At 41.8% G+C, this 19,636-nt stretch overlaps 1 protein-coding gene across 1 annotated transcript in view; it reads right to left on the reverse strand.

Annotated features, from left to right (window-relative positions):
* LOC124803135 (pyrethroid hydrolase Ces2a-like) overlaps window positions 1-19,636 on the reverse strand; it is a 184,241-nt gene that overhangs the window by 109,130 nt on the left and 55,475 nt on the right. The window contains exons 4-6 of the mRNA XM_047264314.1: window positions 11,753-11,903; window positions 7,076-7,261; window positions 4,299-4,474 (exon numbers count right to left, since the gene is read on the reverse strand). Coding sequence (XP_047120270.1) covers window positions 4,299-4,474; window positions 7,076-7,261; window positions 11,753-11,903 — 513 coding nt within the window. The remainder of the gene's footprint in view (window positions 1-4,298; window positions 4,475-7,075; window positions 7,262-11,752; window positions 11,904-19,636) is intronic.

Genomic DNA, 19,636 nt, shown 5'->3' on the forward strand with positions numbered 1-19,636 from the left:
TGTGTGTGTGTGTGTGTGTGTGTGTGTGTGTGTGTGTGTGTGTTGTTCTTAGCATAATTTGGTTTAAGTAGTGTGTAAGTCTAGGGACAGATGAGCTCAGCAGTTTGGTCCCTTATGTACTCACACACATCTGAACATTTGAACAATATGTGATTAGAAAAAGGAACTCTTACATTTGTCTAAAAATTGAACATCAGATGTGTGATATTCAGAAAATATTCTCTGAATTTTATATTTAAACGGTGTAGTTATACGAACCGAACTAAAAAAGCGCATAGGGAGATCGGTACCAGCAATCCATGGATTATCCACATAACATTCTCGAGCGCCGTCGACTGAGCCACGCGGTACATCGGGAAAGTTACCTAAATTTTAGTGAGTTAAAGTTCCTCGGAAATCTTCAATGTCGATTTTGTCCGGAATTTTTGAGGGCTGAATTGATATTTGAGTCCTGAACTTCACGTACTGGCACTGTAAATACAAAAAAAGTACAAAAATCCCACTGTCGAGTGGTCTGCTTGTAAGAAAAACTGCGTAACAGTCATGTGACGATCGGGAAGTCAACGTAAAGGATCAACAGCACACAAAAATCATCTGAGAATTAGCCATTATTTTAACAGATGGACGGAAATACGAAGACCTACTACGATATGTCGTTGTCTCATAGATGTATAAGAACACTATCGCTTCGGATTTGTTGAAGTTTTCTGTGAAAGAATGGCTACATGCTGACCAGTTAATTAGCTAGAGTTTTGCCATCATCTTTCATTCACATAGGGAGTGACCTAATGTTTCTATTGGTGCTCTCTGCGCAACAGTGTGACTAAGTAATGAACATCCAAGGCTAATTTTGGTCCTACCATTATATTTAACTCCGTTTCCTTAGTTTAAAATTGCGACTGCTTTTTCTCGACCAAATTCGTGACAGGGTAACAGCATTGTTAGGCTGTTCGCAACGTGCAGTGGCCTTTTTTAGGAAATTGCCTGCACTAGTCTTTGAGCATGTTTATGTTTATTCTCTCATCACCAGCGTCGGCATTTATACGCACAGTGATGCTAATGGTTCAAATGGCTCTGAGAACTATGGGACTTAACTTCTGAGGTCATCAGTCCCCTAGAAAGTAGAATTACTTAAACCTAACTAACCTAAGGACATCACACACATCCATGCCCGAGGCAGGATTCGAATCTGCGACCGTATCGGTTGCGCGGTTCCCGACTGAAGCGCCTAGAACCGCTCGATCATCCCGGGCGGCTGATGCTAATGATTTCAGGCGATCTGTGATATGTGCTTTCCAGTTAAAGTTATGGTCCACATCGACTCGTAGAAAATTTGAACATTTACTCTTACATATTTCATTTAGTTCTTACTTTAGCATTATTGATAATGATAAATACTGTGTCTTTTACTCTTTGTCCTTATTTACTGAGAACCGGTTCTGTTTTTGTACCTCTGTCTCCTCCTTAGAACGCCATCTCATAACAAAGGTTGGTGACACACATAGTTAGCTCTGATCTTAACACTGAAGCGTAGAAGTCTTCTTTTGATGTACATGTATTCATCCTCAAATATCTTTCAACCACTATTCTCTCTGATTGCTAACGGACCATTCGCCATTTACTTTTCCTGTAATAAAGAATATTTTTTGTCCCTTGCTCCTGAAAATGTAGCCCATGTATTGGGTCTATCTGTGTTTTGCAGCGTGAAGTAGAATTTTTTTTAATCCGATAAAGGAGCTCGATACTAGATATTTTCAGTATATCCTGTAGGGCTTTATTATGATGCTTGCCTCATCAGCAAAAAGTATCGCATGTCAGTATGAGGCTGAATGTCATTTACATATCCGAAGTTAAAGAGCAGTCCCAATATTGAATCATGCGTTCCGCCTCAGAAGAAGATGCATCATCAGAACTGCGTGAGATATTAGGCGTTATCCTTTGCTTGTATTTGATGACGAACTACAGTTGCAAATATTCAAAATTTGTTCCTAAAATTCAGCTTAACTGTAAGAGGTATAAATGTACTATCTAAATCGAAATATGAAAATTTTACTGGACCGATACAAGAACCCAGGTTTTCCGATTATGAGCGGTCACCTTACCACTTAGGCTTTAGATAGTAGACATTCAAATATGAATGTTAAGTTGAATTTCAGAAATAAATTTCAAAATTTGGAACTGTAGTTCATCATCAAAGACAAACACACTGCTGGCCACTGTAAATGCAACACCCTGAAGGAAGCATCCGAATCAAGTGAAATTTGCACCATGGATTTGCAGCGATGAGATATGCAACTGGTTAGAATTTCAGCGCAGACGCACATCACGCGCGCCTGTGACGCCACCTCATAGCGCCATTTAAGGCTTGGCGATTTCGACGAGTGTACGTTCGGCACGTGTGTTTACCTTGTGGTTGTTTCACAAGACGATCAGTTATGCCTCGTAGACAACAGCGAACATCGTTTGATCAAGTATCCGAGTTCGACAGAGGATGGATAGTGGCTTACCGAGATTGTGGATTATCATACAGAGAAATCGCTAGTCGTGTTGGACGAAACCAAACAACTGTAATGCGGATATGTGACCGTTGGATGCAGGAGGGTACGACGGACCGACGTGGTCGATCGCATTCACCTCGGTGCACCACTGCACGTGCTGATAGGCAAATTGTGCGCATGGCAGTGACGGATCGCTCAGTGACATCCCGAACCACAGCACAGCACATAGCGTCTGTAACGCATCATCCAGTGTCTGCGCGTACCATTCGACGCCGTTTACAGCAGAGTGGTCTGTCCGCAAGACGTCCATTGCTTCGTCTACCATTGACGCAGAACCACAGACGTCTCCGTCGCCAATGGTGTGATGACAGACGGATGTGGACGGCAGAATGGAATGACGTTGTCTTTACTGACGTGGCACGCTTCTGTCTGCACCACGACGATGGTCGGATTCGAGTGTGGAGACACCGTGGAGAGAGGATGCTGGACAGCTGCATTATGCACCGCCACACTGGTCTTGCACCGGGTATTATGGTATGGGGCGGTATTGGATATTACTCTCGCACGCCTCTAGTACGCATTGCCGGTACTTTAAATAGCCGGCGCTACATATCAGAGGTGCTGGAGCCAGTTGTCCTTCCTTACCTTCAGGGCTCTGCCACAGCCATATTTCAACAGGATAATGCGCGACCACACGTGGCACGCATTGTCCAAAGGTTCTTCGTCAATAACCAGATTGAATTGCTTCCCTGGCCGGCTCGCTCTCCGGATCTTTCGCCGATAGAAAACATCTGGTCCATGGTTGCTTAACGAGTGACCCAGATTACATCCCCAGCTGCCACACCAGCTGATCTTTGGCAACGTGTGGAAGCTGCTTGGGCTGCTGTACCCCAGGAACACATCCAACGTCTCTTTGACTCAATGCCGAGACGTGTGGCAGCGGTGATCTCCAACAATGGCGGCTACTCTGGCTACTGATTCTGGCAGGAACCACATGTCACAGACGTCTGTAAACGTAATCATTTGATACTTGGTCAACATGTTATCTACAAAATAAATTTTGTTGTGCTACCTCTTGTCTTTCTTGGTGTTGCATTTACGGTGGCCAGCAGTGTACAATATTAGGTGACGGCGGGCATGTGACGAAAATGACGACGACGGGCTATGAATTCCAGTTGTCTTGATTCTAAAACCTGCACGGGAATCACGAGATGTGCGAGTGTGGGTAAATGGCTTAATAATCTGTCAGAAGAAGTAGATAGGTGTGTGATATATGTGGAAGTTTGGGTCAGCCCCGAGAGAGTGCTTGGATAGCCTGAGTGGCGAGGCGACCGCTCGCGGTAAGTGGTCCCACTCAAATTTTCTATGTCACTTTAGGTAGTATATGTACAACTATTGCAGCTAAGCTGAAGTTCAGGGATAAATGTCAATGGCCGTCCGTTGCTTTGGGGATTAATACGAAAGGAAGTTCAAATTTAAATGGCTCCAAGCAGTATGGGACTTAACATCTGAGGTCATGAGTCCCCTAGAATTAGAACTACTTAAACCTAACTAACCTAAGGACATCAAACACATCCATGCCCGAGGCAGGATTGGAACCTGCGACCGTAGCAGCAGGGCGGTTCCGGACTGAAGCGCCTAGAACCGCTCGGCTACAGCGGCCGGCTGGAAGGAAGTATTTACATATAGTTACAGTAAATTTAAAATAAATCGTGTCTAATGGAACACTCTGCATGTTGCTCAGTTAGTTTGATTTGTCCGAGCTACACATAGCGCCGGGAATATCTGTCAGAGGCGCACCGTGTTGTAGAGCGAGTTAGCCTCCACCGACTGCAGGAAGGTGAGCAGCTCCTGAGGATCCTCTGTCTGCAGGCCCAGCTCCGCGCCGATGCAGAAGGCGATCTCGCGGTTCGTGTCCGCGATGTGGTCTCCTCCGAGGGCCGATCCACTCATCGAGATACCGGCCCGGAACAGTCCTACAGCAAACACGACAGAAGATCGGTATTTGCTAAAGGCAGGTTCCAAGTTGCGACAGTGCAGACTGCAAAGTAAATCTGTTATCGGAGCCTTGCTGGACGCTGTCCCGAATCAGATGCAAATGAATGTAATGCTGTTTCAGAACCTCTCACAATGAAATTCACTAATGATACAATAATGGTCAACGATCTACAGTCTGCTTGGGTCTGCAGCAGCGACGAACTGTTTGACTGAATTGTTACTACATGTAGCAGTACTTATTTTAAATTTATTTGTATACTCTTGTACAGTTTCGGCCTTTGACAATTTTCAGGTATTTTGAGAAGTGGAAGCAGCAAGCAGCAGCAGTTCGTTACACTGACAAACGTTTAGACGTTAATGAACTTTTCATAACTGGGACTCACAGTCACGTGAAATTTCTTGTAAGACATCATGTTTATGCCAGTGGTTGTTAAACGCCGACCGCGTGACCGAGCGGATCTAGGCGCTTCAGTCCGGACCCGCGCGACTGCTAAGGTCGCAGGTTCGAATTCTGCCTCGGGCATGGATGTGTGTGATATCCTTAGGTTAGTTAGGTTTAAGTAGTTCTAAGTTCTAGAGGACGAAATAAAATCGATAGTCTTAGAACATGCTTTGTGGTCACAGACTGGAATAAAAGAAACAAATCCTACCCTTTGTGTTTCAGCATTGCTGAATCTCAATCAATACGAGATCAAATACACCCGTTGTCAGGCGTGACAACCCTTCGTTAAGCATCCAAGCATTTGAGGTGTGACGACACAGATGAATGTTGAAAACTTGGCAGACTGATAAAATAAGGAATGAGGATGTCCTGCGCAAATCAGAGAGGATAGGAATATGTGGAATACAAAGACAAGGAGAAGGGACAGGATGATATGACATATGTTAAGACGTCAGTACTTCCATGGCACTAGAGGTAACTGTAGGGGGCAGATACTGTAGAGGAAGACAAATAATTGAGGACCTAGGTTGCAAAAATGGTTCAAATGGCTCTGAGCACTATGGGACTTAACATCTGTCATCAGTCCCCTAGAACTTAGAACTACTTAAACCTAACTAACCTAAGGACATCACACACATCCATGCCCGAGGCAGGATTCGAACCTGCGACCGTAGCGGTCACGCAGTTCCAGACTGAAGCTCCTAGAACCGCTCGGCCACACCGGCCGGCCCTAGTTTCTGAGATGAAGAGGTTGGCACAGGAGAGGAATTCGTGGCGGACCGTATCCTACCAGTCAGAAGACGAAACAGTTCATCAGAGATAAGGATAAGAGTAATTATTGGTAGAGTGAAGAGAAACATCACAGCATCCTGGGTAATCACTAACTTCCAGCACGCAGGAGTAGCTTGTGTCAGCAACTTCTGTTGATCATTAGAACGAAAAACCAGTCAAAGTTTCAAATTTTCCCTTTTTATTCACCTGATGACTAGTTTTGGGGTGAGACCCATTTTCAAATCATCATAACATAGTCAAAAATGGCACTTCCAAAGACGTCAAAAATGTGCAATGGGCATTTACAGTGCATCCAAATATCTGTACGCACTGTAAATGTTCATTGCACATTTTTGACATGTTCGGAAATATCATTTTCGACTACGTTCTGATGATTTGAAAATGGATCTCGGTCCGAATGAATAAAGAAAAAATTGCTACTTGGACTGGTTTTTCGTTCTCCTGGGTAATTGTTTTTACTGTCGACTATGTCACAGTTGTGACTGGAAAGGATGGGGTTTGCTGTCTCGAATCCAAGAAACGCCTCATACAACGACTCATATGGTTCCCTTTTGTTCCTGGATGAGGTGAGTTGCATTTGAGATGCGTTTTCCAGACAACGATAATTTTTGCAGTGGTTACTACGATGATCAAATGATTATCAAAACACCATTTCTCTGTACAAGCGTAAGAAAATTATGTCTCGAAGAAGAGCACGATGTACCCTTCCCAACGTTTGTTAGCTTCTGGCAAACCTTCCACAGTGTGAACACTTTCCGGCACCCTAGCTCAGAGACGATATTGTTTCTGACCGTCGTTTCATGGATATGACGCAAAAGCTCTGGTGGAAATACCAGTATTAGATGAAATGGATTTAGGCAGCTCAGCGTATTGCAAGTTTTGCTCCAGCAGTAAAAGAAAAGGTTACATAGTTAGAAAAAGATATTTAGTGAAATGCGTTATGACCGGGAAATTAAAAACATTTTTTCCGCCATACCTTCCACCGACAGATGTTCGTTATTCCGACTACAGTAAAAACAAATGACGTTACATAATACACTAATAAAACTTCAATGATTTGTTACTATGTATTATTATAAATATTCACCGAACTATACTTCCATTGGGAAGCGTAACTTCGCAGTTCCTCTTAAATACGAACAAGTTAAACGTGAAGTTAAAAGCGATTTTCTCTGGTATTCAACAGGTGTCTAATAGATCATGATATACGGCCGACACTCTCCTTGGAACATCTGTGAAGCAAATAACGTGAGTCGAATCTCTAAACGCCTAGCCCACGTTGACTGTCCGACAAATGCACCAATACGAAGTTCGCACAGCTTCTGAAACGACGCTAGATGCATACCTCTGGAGAGCGGTGAGTACATGTGCATCTCGACGCTGATGCCGCCGGAGCTCTGTCCGAAGAGCGTCACCTTGTCCGGGTCGCCACCAAATGCGCGGATGTTGTCCTGCACCCACTGCAGGCCAGCTGCCTGGTCCTTGAAAACGTTGTTGCCCATGGCGATCGGGTCACTCAGGCTCAGCAGCCCTGCACAGCACACGAAACATCTCGTATAAAATCAAGTCCCAATTTCACAACTTGTTTAAAGGTATAAATGAAAATTTGAACAGCGAAACAAGAATAAGACAGATAAACGTATAAGGAATTACACCAACATGAAAGTTCACAGATTGCATGTGAGCTCATACGAAAAATGTTATATGGAATGGGCGACCTGTCACGGAGCTTGGGCTAAGCTGAACGTAACTAACGAAAAACTTACGAGGAGTAGTAAAAGGGAACAGAGACGACGGCTTAGCTTTCAAAAATGAGTACGACACATAGGTTTCAAACAAGATTACATAGGAAGGAAGAAATATTAATGTTTAACGTCCTGTCGAAGTCGAAATGAGTTGCCACTGACCTGGGAGTGAATGTGGAAGAAAATTGTCTAAACTCGTTTCAAGGAAGCCATCCACTTTAGCGAATTAGGAAAACGTGGGTAGCTGGACGCAGATCTCAATCGTTATCCACTCCAGCGGGAGTCCAGTGTCTTATCGATGCGTAACTCGGTTACATTACGTAATACGGTCGTAGCAAGGAACGTTACACAAGTACAGGGACGCAGATACAGAATGGGTTCATCAACAGTAGGTATACTGATATAAAGTGGCTCCATGTTAGTAAGGAAGAAGTTACACTTTTATACATTATCCCGATTTGCCGAGGAGACGTATTTATTGTAGATAAATTTAAGTCATTCGGAGACAGTTCCTTAAACGGCTGTTTCCTACGAAGAAAATTAAGCGAACATAAAAATATTAAGATGTAAATGTGAAACACTTGAAAGTTAAACTTCTCATTGGACATATAGAAACATATGTTGGAAATAAATGTCACTAGGTGAAAGGGAAAATCGACGCAATGAATGCTGCCAGAAATACAGCTAGTGTCTAGTTGGCCTCATAAGGAGGTAGACCAACAAACAAACGACGCTCACATCACCGTAGCTAGCAACGCTAGTGTTACGTTATTGAATCTACATAAGAAATATATCGACTGTTGCAAAAACTGCAACTTTATTCTAGAAAGATAGAACACTTAATGTAGGAATGAGGAACCAGTGTTAAATACTAGTTCGGTCTACCTGATGAACAAGCGCCAACGATCAAACTAGTGTAGATGTATGTTGAAAAAAAAGTCTTACAAGGAGTACGTGTATTTACTAACAATAACATTTTTTATTCAGACATGATTCTCTTAAACCGCGCTTTACCATGAGCAAATTTTAATTGAAGTGTATTCAGCATTCTACTGGAGTGAAATCGGAAATGAGCAATGGAGATTAAAGTACTGAAACCGGGCTATAAAGAACACTTACTTTAAAGAGATGGACGATGGAAAATTCTCACACGGACTGTTTAAGAAATATGATACATATTCTCTTGTGACACATAGTGAAATGAGGTCGGAGGTGTGAAAGTGTGGTGGTGCAGTGTTGTTCCCATACGTTCGGAAAGGGATGTTCGCAGAGTTTTCACATTAACAAGCCTACGGTTTCCGATAGGTGTTCAAAATTGCGGGTACTGTGGTCTCTGTATCCATGGCACCCCTCTATTTGAATCACAAAGCAAGTACAACGGTAATAACATATTCTGTGCTAATCGTGGCAGTGGACATTTTAAAGAATTACTGCACGGAAATGATAAGTAATTGAATTAATTGTAGAACTTCACTATGCACTACATTGTAATACATACCCCAAAGAACAGGAACCTTTTCTGAGTAGAGTTCGTTCTGAACTTGAAACCCAGACATCAGGCGGGTCTCAATTACATGTTGTAATCTGCTCGTGTAGCACGCAATCCGGGATGGCCTAGGTTAGAATTCTGCTGAGCAAACGAATTTCCAGAAGCTCCACTAATATTGCCCCTTTGTGTGTGTATATTGTGTATTGAACTGGGGACCTAGAAACGATGGAGAGGCTTCGTCCCGCTGTAGGCCTCAGTGGTTCACAACCCCACGATAGGCCACAGCAGTCCACCCTCCCCACCACCGCCCCACACCGAACTCAGGATTATTGTGCGGTTCGATCTCCAGTGCCCCCCCCCCCCCCCCCGGACGTCTTATATCAGACGAGAGTATCCCAAATTTTTACGTACGCATGGCACACCGGACCTCGAAACTAATCCACCGGGCCGAGCTGTGCCGGGGAACGGCACACCTTCCCGCTCGAGAAGCAGCGCGGGCTTATTCTCGTATACTGATATAATTTTTTCTGTTAATGCTGCTGAGACTGTCGGATGAAATCTTTTGACTGCATAATATTCTTTCTCCCCCTTAACAAAATGTGAAATGGTTAGCAATTTTAAAGTGAGAATGTAGTCCACGTCATTTACAACAAAGGCTCATCAGTTTTTATTGTTATATACGGTACAAGGACGCGAGCATTCCCCTCTTTGTGTCCAACTATCCTCCAGCTACCAGGAGAAGAGGGGAAATAGGTGCCTTTTCCTATCGTCATTAATTTTGCGAGAAATGAAAATCAGCAAGCTGCAGAGATGGATATTTCTCAGATGAGTGCCACTCATTGATAAAGGAATACTTAACGAATAAAAAAATATACAAACGAAAACAAAATCTAACGCCCCAAAGTTAAACATAAAGAGTTGTCCATAGTCAAGGGCGGTGTGATATGTTACCCCACGCTGTCCTGACATTTAATAACGATTACAATAATTGCCGAATCTAATAGACGCAGATATCAGTGTCATCTCTTACCAAAAGTAGTGCGTATACCCTGTCTATAGTCAAAATCGCCATAGTCAGAATCGCGAAAAATATACAGGGTGATTCAAATAGAATACCACAACTTTAAAAATGTGTATTTAATGAAAGAAACATAGTATAACTTTCTGTTATACATCATTACAAAGAGTATTTAAAAAGGTTTTTTTTCCCTCAAAAACAAGTTCAGAGATGTTCAATATGGCCCCCTCCAGACACACGAGCAATATCAACCACATACTCCAACTCGTTCCACACTCTCTGTAGCATATCAGGCGTAACAGTTTGGATAGCTGCTGTTATTTCTCGTTTCAAATCATCAATGGTGGCTGGGAGAGGTGGCCGAAACACCATATCCTTAACATGCCCCCATAAGAGAAAATCGCAGGGGGTAAGATCAGGGCTTCTTGGAGGCCAGTGATGAAGTGCTCTGTCACGGGCTGCCTGGCGGCCGATCCATCGCCTCGGGTAGTTGACGTTCAGGTAGTTACTGACAGATAAGTGCCAATGTGGTGGCGCTCCATCCTGCTGAAATATGAATTGTTGTGCTTCTTGTTCGAGCTGAGGGAACAGCCAATACTCTAACATCTCCAGATACTGTAGTCCAGTTACAGTAGCACCTTCGAAGAAAAAGGGACCAAAAACTTTATTGGCTGAAATGCCACAGAAAACGTTCACCTTAGGCGAGTCACGTTCATACTGAGTTGTTTCCCGCGGATTCTCAGTGCCCCATATACAGACATTGTGACGGTTGACTTTCCTGTTAGTGTGGAAAGTTGCTTCATCACTAAACACAATCTTTGAAACGAAAGATTCATCAGTTTCCATTTGAGCAAGGATAAAATCACAGAAATCGATTCTTTTAATCTTATCAGCTCCAGACAGTGCTTGAACCAATTTCAGACGATAAGGTTTCATAACTAACCTTTTTCATAGGACTCTCCATACAGTTGATTGTGGAATTTGCAGCTCTCTGCTAGCTCTGCGAGTCGATTTTCCTGGGCTGCGAACAAATGCTTGCTGAATGCGTGCTACATTTTCATCACTCGTTCTCGGCCGTCCAGAACTTTTCCCTTTGCGCAAACACCCATTCTCTGTAAACTGTTTATACCAACGTTTAATACAGCACCTATCAGGAGGTTTAACACCATACTTCGTTTGAAATGCACGCTGAACAACTGCCGTCGATTCACTTCTGCCGTACTCAATAACACAAAAAGCTTTCTGTTGAGCGGTCGCCATCTTAGCACCAACTGACGCTGACGCCTAGTCAACAGCCCCTCAAGCGAACTAATGTACAACTAAATGAAACTTTATAGCTCCCTTAATTCGCCGACAGATAGTGCTTAGCTCTGCTTTTTGTCGTTGCAGTGTTTTAAATTCCTAAAGTTGTGGTATTCTTTTTGAATCACTCTGCACTTTCAGCATCCTGCTTGGTTTTCAGTGAAGAGGAAGCTTGTACAAAGGATAGGCTACTTCCTCACTAACGTCTACTTGTACATTCCTAAGGCGCTTCATGCGTTATAGTTGTATGTTAATAGAGAAAATCCAAGTTTACGTACACGTCTCGTTGCCTTGTCAACAGATCAGTTAATTATGTGTAATACTGATTACCACTTAACATAATTCGCTGAGGCATTACCATTACACTGACACTATCAGGTGCGCGTCAACCGTATCGTGTCAACCCTTTCCATCACCTTCGCCACAATGCACTTGACAGCACAGCTACTTATCGGAAGTGAGACTTACCCATAACCCCTACTCGGTAGTTGAGCAGAACGACAACGACGCCTTCATCGAGCAGGAAGTCGGGCCCCCACTGTTCCTTGGAGTTGCTGCCGAGGGTGAAGTGACCGCCGAAGATCCACACCATGACCGGTAGCAGCGCATCCTCCGAAACCTGTTGTATGCAGAAATATCGTAGGAAGTTCATACATACATTCAGACATATGTTTGAATTTTTTAAGGGGAGACGGAAGGCATATCGGCTCAAGTAATCGATTTCTAGATTTTTGCGTATTTTAAATGCCCGCTATTTCCTGGGTAAAACAGTTTTTGTTTCATAAAAATACGATAACCTTTTCGTGAGTTATGATAGTTTTCATGACGCTCTGTGCTATCGGTCATTCATGTTCCACGTCTTATTTTTTGCACCATGCAGAGATAATGCACAGGTCTCATTTATTCCTTGCACGTTATTACCTGCGTCTATTGTTCTATTGTCAAGGTTTCTTACCCTGCATCTACTACCGATACTCATGGATCTGATCGTGCTTGTTATTGTTTCAGAGGGTGGTAAAGGTCGCCTGACAAATGTTGAAATAGAATACAGAATTATTATAGCCTGACCATAAAAAGAAATGTTAATTTAGAATACATGAAAAAACCGTATAGTTTATCTTTTTCCATAAGATGTCCACAAATGCAAATCCTGAGCACTGTTTTTGCCCCTATGAGCGTTACACTTGGCGCAAGTACTGGAGAAGTGCAGTACATGACAACAAAAATTCCTTACCTGCAGCAGAAATGAACGAAATTAAACCTTTGGTTAGAGTTGTAAAGGAACTTTGTTCAAGAAATTTCTTCAAGGGAAAACGCAAAAATTAAATGAATTTGTGAATTCTGTCATTTGGACCCGGTTACGGAAAACTATATTTGTTCAGATTACAACCCTCACATTAGATGTCTATGACGCTATTTTATGCTTCAATGATGGTATAACAAGAAAACTAGATCTTTTGGATGTATTGGGCAGAAAATCTAGTGATATATTGGAAAATCCTTGGTTCAAATAGGTGAGGAGAAAATCCCTAAATCAGAAACTGCTAATTTAAAATGCGCAAAAGAAGCTAGACAGAAAAGAAGAGGGACCAAGAGAAGAAAAGAAGATCAGTATAATTCATATGATGCTCAGTATAGTGCAGGAAAATATTTGTGCAAAGTAATTCTCATCAAGAACTAGACTAAAATTACAATACTAAATTTTAAATTAATTTTCTCAATACTATATTTTTATCTTCAGGTACTATTATTTTCCAAACTAATTGAGTTAGAAATATGAAATTTGGTCAATTTATACGCAGGATGGTAGTAAGTTATTACAAGGGAACTGAGAATCAGAAACCCAACTGAAACTGTTTTATAATAATTAATGTATTTGAAAAAGTGAAATTTTATTAGTGAAAGATCAAAAAAAAAAAAAAATCCCTCAAATCTGTAGTAGGTATTTTGTTCACTTTACTTGTAAATGCAGGGATATATGCTACATACATTAAGTAAAAATTTCATTGTCTTCTAAAAAGTGTACCTGTTAATGGGTGAAATAGCATTGGCAGAATGGGTGTAGACATTGCCTTCCGTCTCTCCTTAGAGCAATCAAGTTTCTTATCATAATGTATGGTATACTGAAATCATTTATCAGTATTGGATAAAACGTTATTGCTTTTCAAGTCGTCTCACCTGGAATAAAATCCTCAAGCCTTCGACAGCTGTCACCACAATCGACCTCAGTAACGCAGAACACTGACTGCTATCACCTTGCCTACCCCACCCAGGCCGTGAGAGGTTTTAACCACTGAGAAGCATGGTGAAGACACTTGCCGAAAGCTTAAGAACTTTATCTGAATAGACGCTGTTTCATTTTATTTAACTATGCCGCCGTAAAACTCAAAATACACAATTTTGATCATTATTATTCTTTTCTGGTATATTAAAAATAATCGTTAATTACATCATTTCATACACACCAGTCTCATACTACTGTACGCTTCTACCCATCAACCAATTTGCGTAATTTGTTTCAACAAATTACCTCATATTTATACGTGACTTAAACTTTGTCCTAATATGTGAGGATCCGTGAGCCTCACACCCATACTAGAAAATACAGCCGGCTCGAGTGGCCGAGTGGTTAAAGGCGCTACAGTCTGGAACCGCACGACCGCTACGGTCGCAGGTCCGAATCCTGCCTCGGGCATGGATGTGTGTGCTGTCCTTAGGTTAGTTAGGTTTAAGTAGTTTTAAGTTCTAGGGGACTTATGACCACAGCAGTTGAGTCCCATAGTGCTCAGAGCCATCTGAACCATTAGAAAATACAAGACAAAAAAATTGTCCTTTCTCATTAGTGACTGAACTGACGATACATGTACAATACATAAATCGGCAGCGTGAAGGTAAAGACATTTGTAATGTTAGTACACTACTGGCCATTAAAACTGCTACACCATGAAGATGACGTGCTACAGACGCGAAATTTAACCAACAGGAAGAATATGCTTCACACAAGGTTGGTGCCGGTCGCGACACCTACAACGTGCTGACATGAGGAAAGTTTCAAAACGATTTCTCTTACACAAACAGAAGTTGACCGGCGTTACCTGGTGAAACGTTGTTGTGATGCCTCGTGTAAGAAGGAGAAATGCGTACCATCATGATTCCGACTTTGACAAAGGTTGGATTGTAGCCTATCGCGATTGCGGTTTATCGTATCGTGACATTGCTGCTCGCGTTGGTGCGGATCCAATGACTCTTAGCAGAATATGGAATCGGTGGGATTAGGAGGGTAATACGGAACGCCGTGCTGGATCCCAACAGCTTCGTATCATTAGCAGTCGAGGTGACAGGCATCTTATCCGCATGCCTGTAACGGATCGTGCAGCCACGTCTCGATTCCTGAGTCAACAGATGGGGACGTTTGCAAGAGAACAATCATCTGTACGAACAGTTCGACGACGTTTGCAACAGCATGGGCTATCAGCTCTGAGACCATGGCTGCGGTTATCCTTGACGCTGCATCAGAGACAGGAGCGCCTGCGATGGTGAACTCAACGACGTACCTGGGTGCACGAATGACGAAACGTAATTTTTTCGGATGAATCCAGGTTATGTTTACAGCATCATGATGGTCGCATCCGTGTTTGGCGACATCGCGGTGAATGCACATTGGAAGCGTGTATCCGTCATAGCCATACTGATGTATCACCCGGCGTGATGGCATGGCGTGCCATTGGTTACACGTCTCGGTCACCTCTTATTCGCATTGACGGCACTTTGAGCAGTGGACATTTCATTTCAGATGTGTTACAACTCGTGGCTCTACCCTTCATTCGATCCCTGCGAAACCCTACATTTCAGCAGGATAATGCACGACCGCATGTTGCAGGTCCTGTACGGGCCTTTCTGGATACAGGAAATGTTCGACAGCTGCCCTGGCTAGCACATTCTCCAGATTTCTCACCAGTAGAAAACGTCAGTTCAATGGTAGTCGAGCAACAGGCTCGTCACACTACGCCAGTCACTAGTTTTCATGAACTGTGGTATCGTGTTGAAGCTGCATGGGCAGCTGTACCTGTACACGCCATCCAAGCTCTGTTTGTGTCAATGCCCAGGCGTGTCAAGGTCGTTATTACGGCCATAGGTGGTTGTTTTGGGTACTGATTTCTCAGGATCTATGCTCCCAAACTGCGTGAAAATGTAATGACATGTCAGTTCTAGTATAGTATATTTGCCCAATGAATACCTGGTTATCATCTGCTTTTCTTCTTGGTGTAGCAATTTTAATGGCCAGTAGTGTACTTAATTTTTTATCACTTGATCATTCATGCAAGTTCTGAAATGTGAGATTATGAAGAAAATTTTTTTGTCTTAAGATTTCCCTGGACACAAGTGATCAGAGGTCTTTTAACTACTGCCATAAGATATCGTGGTTGCTGTACGATCTTCAGTCCAAAGGCTGGCCTGATGTAGGTGTCCATGCTCGTCATTTATGAGTAACCACTGCTACGTCCGACTAATTTAATTTGTCTCCTTTTAAAATATTGGTTCCCTACATTATCTAATGGACGATTTCTTGATGCCTCAGTATGTGTCCTGTCAACCGTTCCCTTGGTTAAGTCAGGTTGTTCCAATAAATTCATTGCTCCACGTTTCCGTTCATTATATCCTCATTAATTATTCGATCTACCCATCTACTATTCAGCATTGTCTTGTTGCACCACATTTCGAAAGCTTCTTCTCATGTCTGAACTTGTTGTCTTTCGCATTATCCCTTCCGTACGAGGCGACATACCAAACAAACACCTTCAGTAAATATTCCATAACAAATTTACATTAAGTATTAACAAATTTGTCTCTTTCCGAAATGAGTTTCCTGCTATTTCCAGTATGTATATTATATAGTCTCTACTTCTGCCAACCTCAGTTATATTGCTGCCCAAGTAGCAAACCTCATCTACAACGTTTAGCGTCTCATTTCTTAATTTATATCCTCAGCATCGCCTGACTGAATTCGACCACGTTCCATTATCCTCTGTTGTTGAGACTTAGCTGGTTACTTCTTTTCAAGAATTGATGATGATGATGTTTGGCTTGTGGGTCGCTCAACTGCGGGGTCATAATACGAAGTCCCAAATTTTTTACACGGAACAGTCTATCCAATGTCACGATTGATGATGATGATGATGATGATGACGACGAAATGATGAGGACAACACAAGCACCCAGTCCCTGTGCAGATAAAATCCCCAACCCGGCCGGGAATCGAAACCGGGAGCACTTGTTCCAGAGGTAGCAAAGCTAGCCACTACACCACGAGCTGCGGAATTTTCAAGAACTGCTCACTTTGTATTCATCTTACAATTCTGTTCGACGCCGCTGCTTCCGCTGTTTAAAGACTTAGCCACAGCAGAGTCTGGAGACAATGACTTTGTTACTGGGCTCTCTTTCGGTTCTGAACGAAATCGTTGGTTAGTGTGAATACCTCGAAATTCAGTCATTTTATTTATAGTCCAAGACAACTTTCTAGAGGCCAGCAGGTTGAATTTTCTGATCCATTCTAGTAGACAAGGAAATTATTCGGACTCAAGGAAGAGAATAGTGACAATACATTTCAATACTACCAATGGCCCTACTGTAACGTTCTTACCTCTACTATTGTCTTACATTCCGGAGATGTTTCCGTAACAGAAACAGAATGAAATGAAATATAGAAAGATGCTGAGCTAGCATTGTCAACTCTGCTTAAGGATGCACTTAGGAGGAATAGTTGAATGGCCAGTCAGTTGTCAGTGCGCGAAAGTTTGCAGAATGCGTGACCAAGTGAACGGCTGGTCAAAGCGTTCTGTATCCTTCTTTCCACGTCTTCAGTGTTATTCTGACCTATCTTGCTTCCGGAGTGCTTGGGGCAGCATGTATCCTGAGGTTGTTGCCTGTACTCACACGATAACTGAAATGGTGTTTCGTTTTGATGGCCTTTTCTATGCCGCAAACCACAGGAACTGATGCTGAGACCATAAGCAGAGTTCTCATTTTCACAGATTTACTTTCCTTTGTATTAGAGACTAACATTAGTTCTTCAGAGAGAGATATCTTGATCCGTATTCAAGTATAAATATCAGTATTTCATTTACTCAGCCCTGTGAGTAGGATGTGGCATATAAAACTTTCCCGCTTTCTTAATGTTACAATGGCAGTTCTAGATTGTATAGCATTTTCCTGATTCTAATGTCTATGGAACTGTACTCCATGTGGTCCGTTGGAGGACGAATGTCATCTTGGTCTTGCAGTTTCTGACTTGATTATTTAATAATTACGTTACGTTAATCTGAATCAACTTTGATTCGGTTCTCACCCACAATATTTACAATATATATATATATATATTTCAGGGCTGTTCGCTTGTGTTATTTTACTCTTACGCGAATCTGTCACTGATTTGAGCTCAAGCTAATAAATTCACTATGTTTTCGGTTGAATGTTTGTTCAAAGAAATTGCCATCACCAGAAATAACTTCCAAACCTTTTCGTGCATTTTACAGCTACTATAAGGTACTTTAACGTATCCATGAACTTAGAGACTTCATCCTGATCCTGAATACGTCTGGAGTGATTGCTGTAGTGTAGGTTCATTTGTAAATACGTTCTAGGCTTTCAAAATGAGATATTACGCTCTCATGCACGTGTCCCTACTATATGATGACACGAATACTACATATACTTGGGCAAGAAATAGGGGTGACTATAACGCTGCAATAAGTTAAACATATGGTCAATCTCCTCTGATATATTTCTCCTTGCAGTATGAAAGGACTTACTGCTTCTGAATGTATCAATGCCATCGAAGTCAAATCGCCTTGAATGTTCATTCCTGTGCCAAAATTTTGCTTAAAAAGGAGAATATATTCAAGGTATTTTCACTCAGTTCAAAAGAGGAGTTGGAGGATTTAAAGTATCGCAAAATGAGCAACTGTCTGGTCTGGCATCTTTCTTTCAAGTTGTAGCTTTAAGTTCTTCTTCCGAGTATTATTCAGTACCTCAGTTACCATAACTACCGATATAATTTTCAGTAGCTTCTATATTTTTCTTTTCTGTATTGTGTAATGCCAGTGTCTCATTTCCATATAGCACTAACCAAATACTTCAAGAAAATATTTTCTAACTGTTAAATGTAATATACTACGTTCGTGACACTTATTATTATTTTAGATTATTCCCTTTTGAGAAAGCGATTGAACTTGAGTAGTTACGATTTCTTCTTCTTTCTTAGTTCTTCCCAAACTCTCTTCATATGTTCACTGTGATCTCTCTTGCGTTCTTCCGACCATCTTTTTCCTGTTCTGTTCTCCATATGTTCTTGTTTAAGTGTATGTTTCTGTATGATGTTTCTACACTGTTCTCTATTGTTTATGTTGTCTTATGTGATCCCCAGTTCTTTAATGTCTTGTTCGGATTCAGTGATCCACTTTGTCTGGTTTTTGCTCTTGTTTACTATCTCAAAGATTTGTTTTGTGAGCCTGCTTTTATTCATCCCGCTGATATGTCCTCAGAATTTCATCTTCCTCTTTCTAATGGTGTCTGGTATTGTTTCTATGTCTTTGTAAATATCTCTAGTTGACCTCTTCATCCAAATTCCTTCCCGAAACACTGGTCCATATATTTTCCTCAGAATTTTTCTTTCCTGCTTTTCAATCTCTCTGATCTTAGTATGACCATGACTCACTGTAGTTTCTGCAGCATAAAGTCCTTCTGGTAGGACTACTATGTTGTAATGCCTTAGTTTCGCATTGACAGAAATAGATTTCTTATTATACTGATTCCAAGTGAGCTTGTATGCCTTTTTTTTTTTTTTTTTTTTAATCTGGAGATTCTATCTTTATTGGCTATTGAGTTCAGTCCTGATGGTTGGATTACCTCTCCCAGATATCTGAAGTGGGCAACTTGTGCCACTTTCTCGTACTGAGTAGTAATGGGGAGATTATATACAGGTTTGTTTTCTATATACTGTGTTTTCTCGTAGGAGATTTGTAGCTCAGGTTTCTGTGAGATTTCGTGTAGTTTTTCGAATGCAAGTTTGGTTTCCTAACTATTGTTGTTCGTTAGAATGGCAACATCGTCTGCGAAAGCCAGACACTTCACCCTAATTCTCTGTTCTTTTTAATCCCAAGCTGTTTTATTTCCTTTTCCCATGGACTTTCGTGACACACATACACACATACACCCACCCACCCACCCACCCACCCACACACACACACACAAACACACACACACACACACACACACACACATATATATATATATATATATATATATATATATATATATATATATATATATATATATATATTCAGCAAGTCGTTT

The sequence above is a fragment of the Schistocerca piceifrons genome, chromosome 6 (assembly GCF_021461385.2).
Source record: "Schistocerca piceifrons isolate TAMUIC-IGC-003096 chromosome 6, iqSchPice1.1, whole genome shotgun sequence".
Taxonomy (NCBI): Eukaryota; Metazoa; Arthropoda; class Insecta; order Orthoptera; family Acrididae; genus Schistocerca; species Schistocerca piceifrons.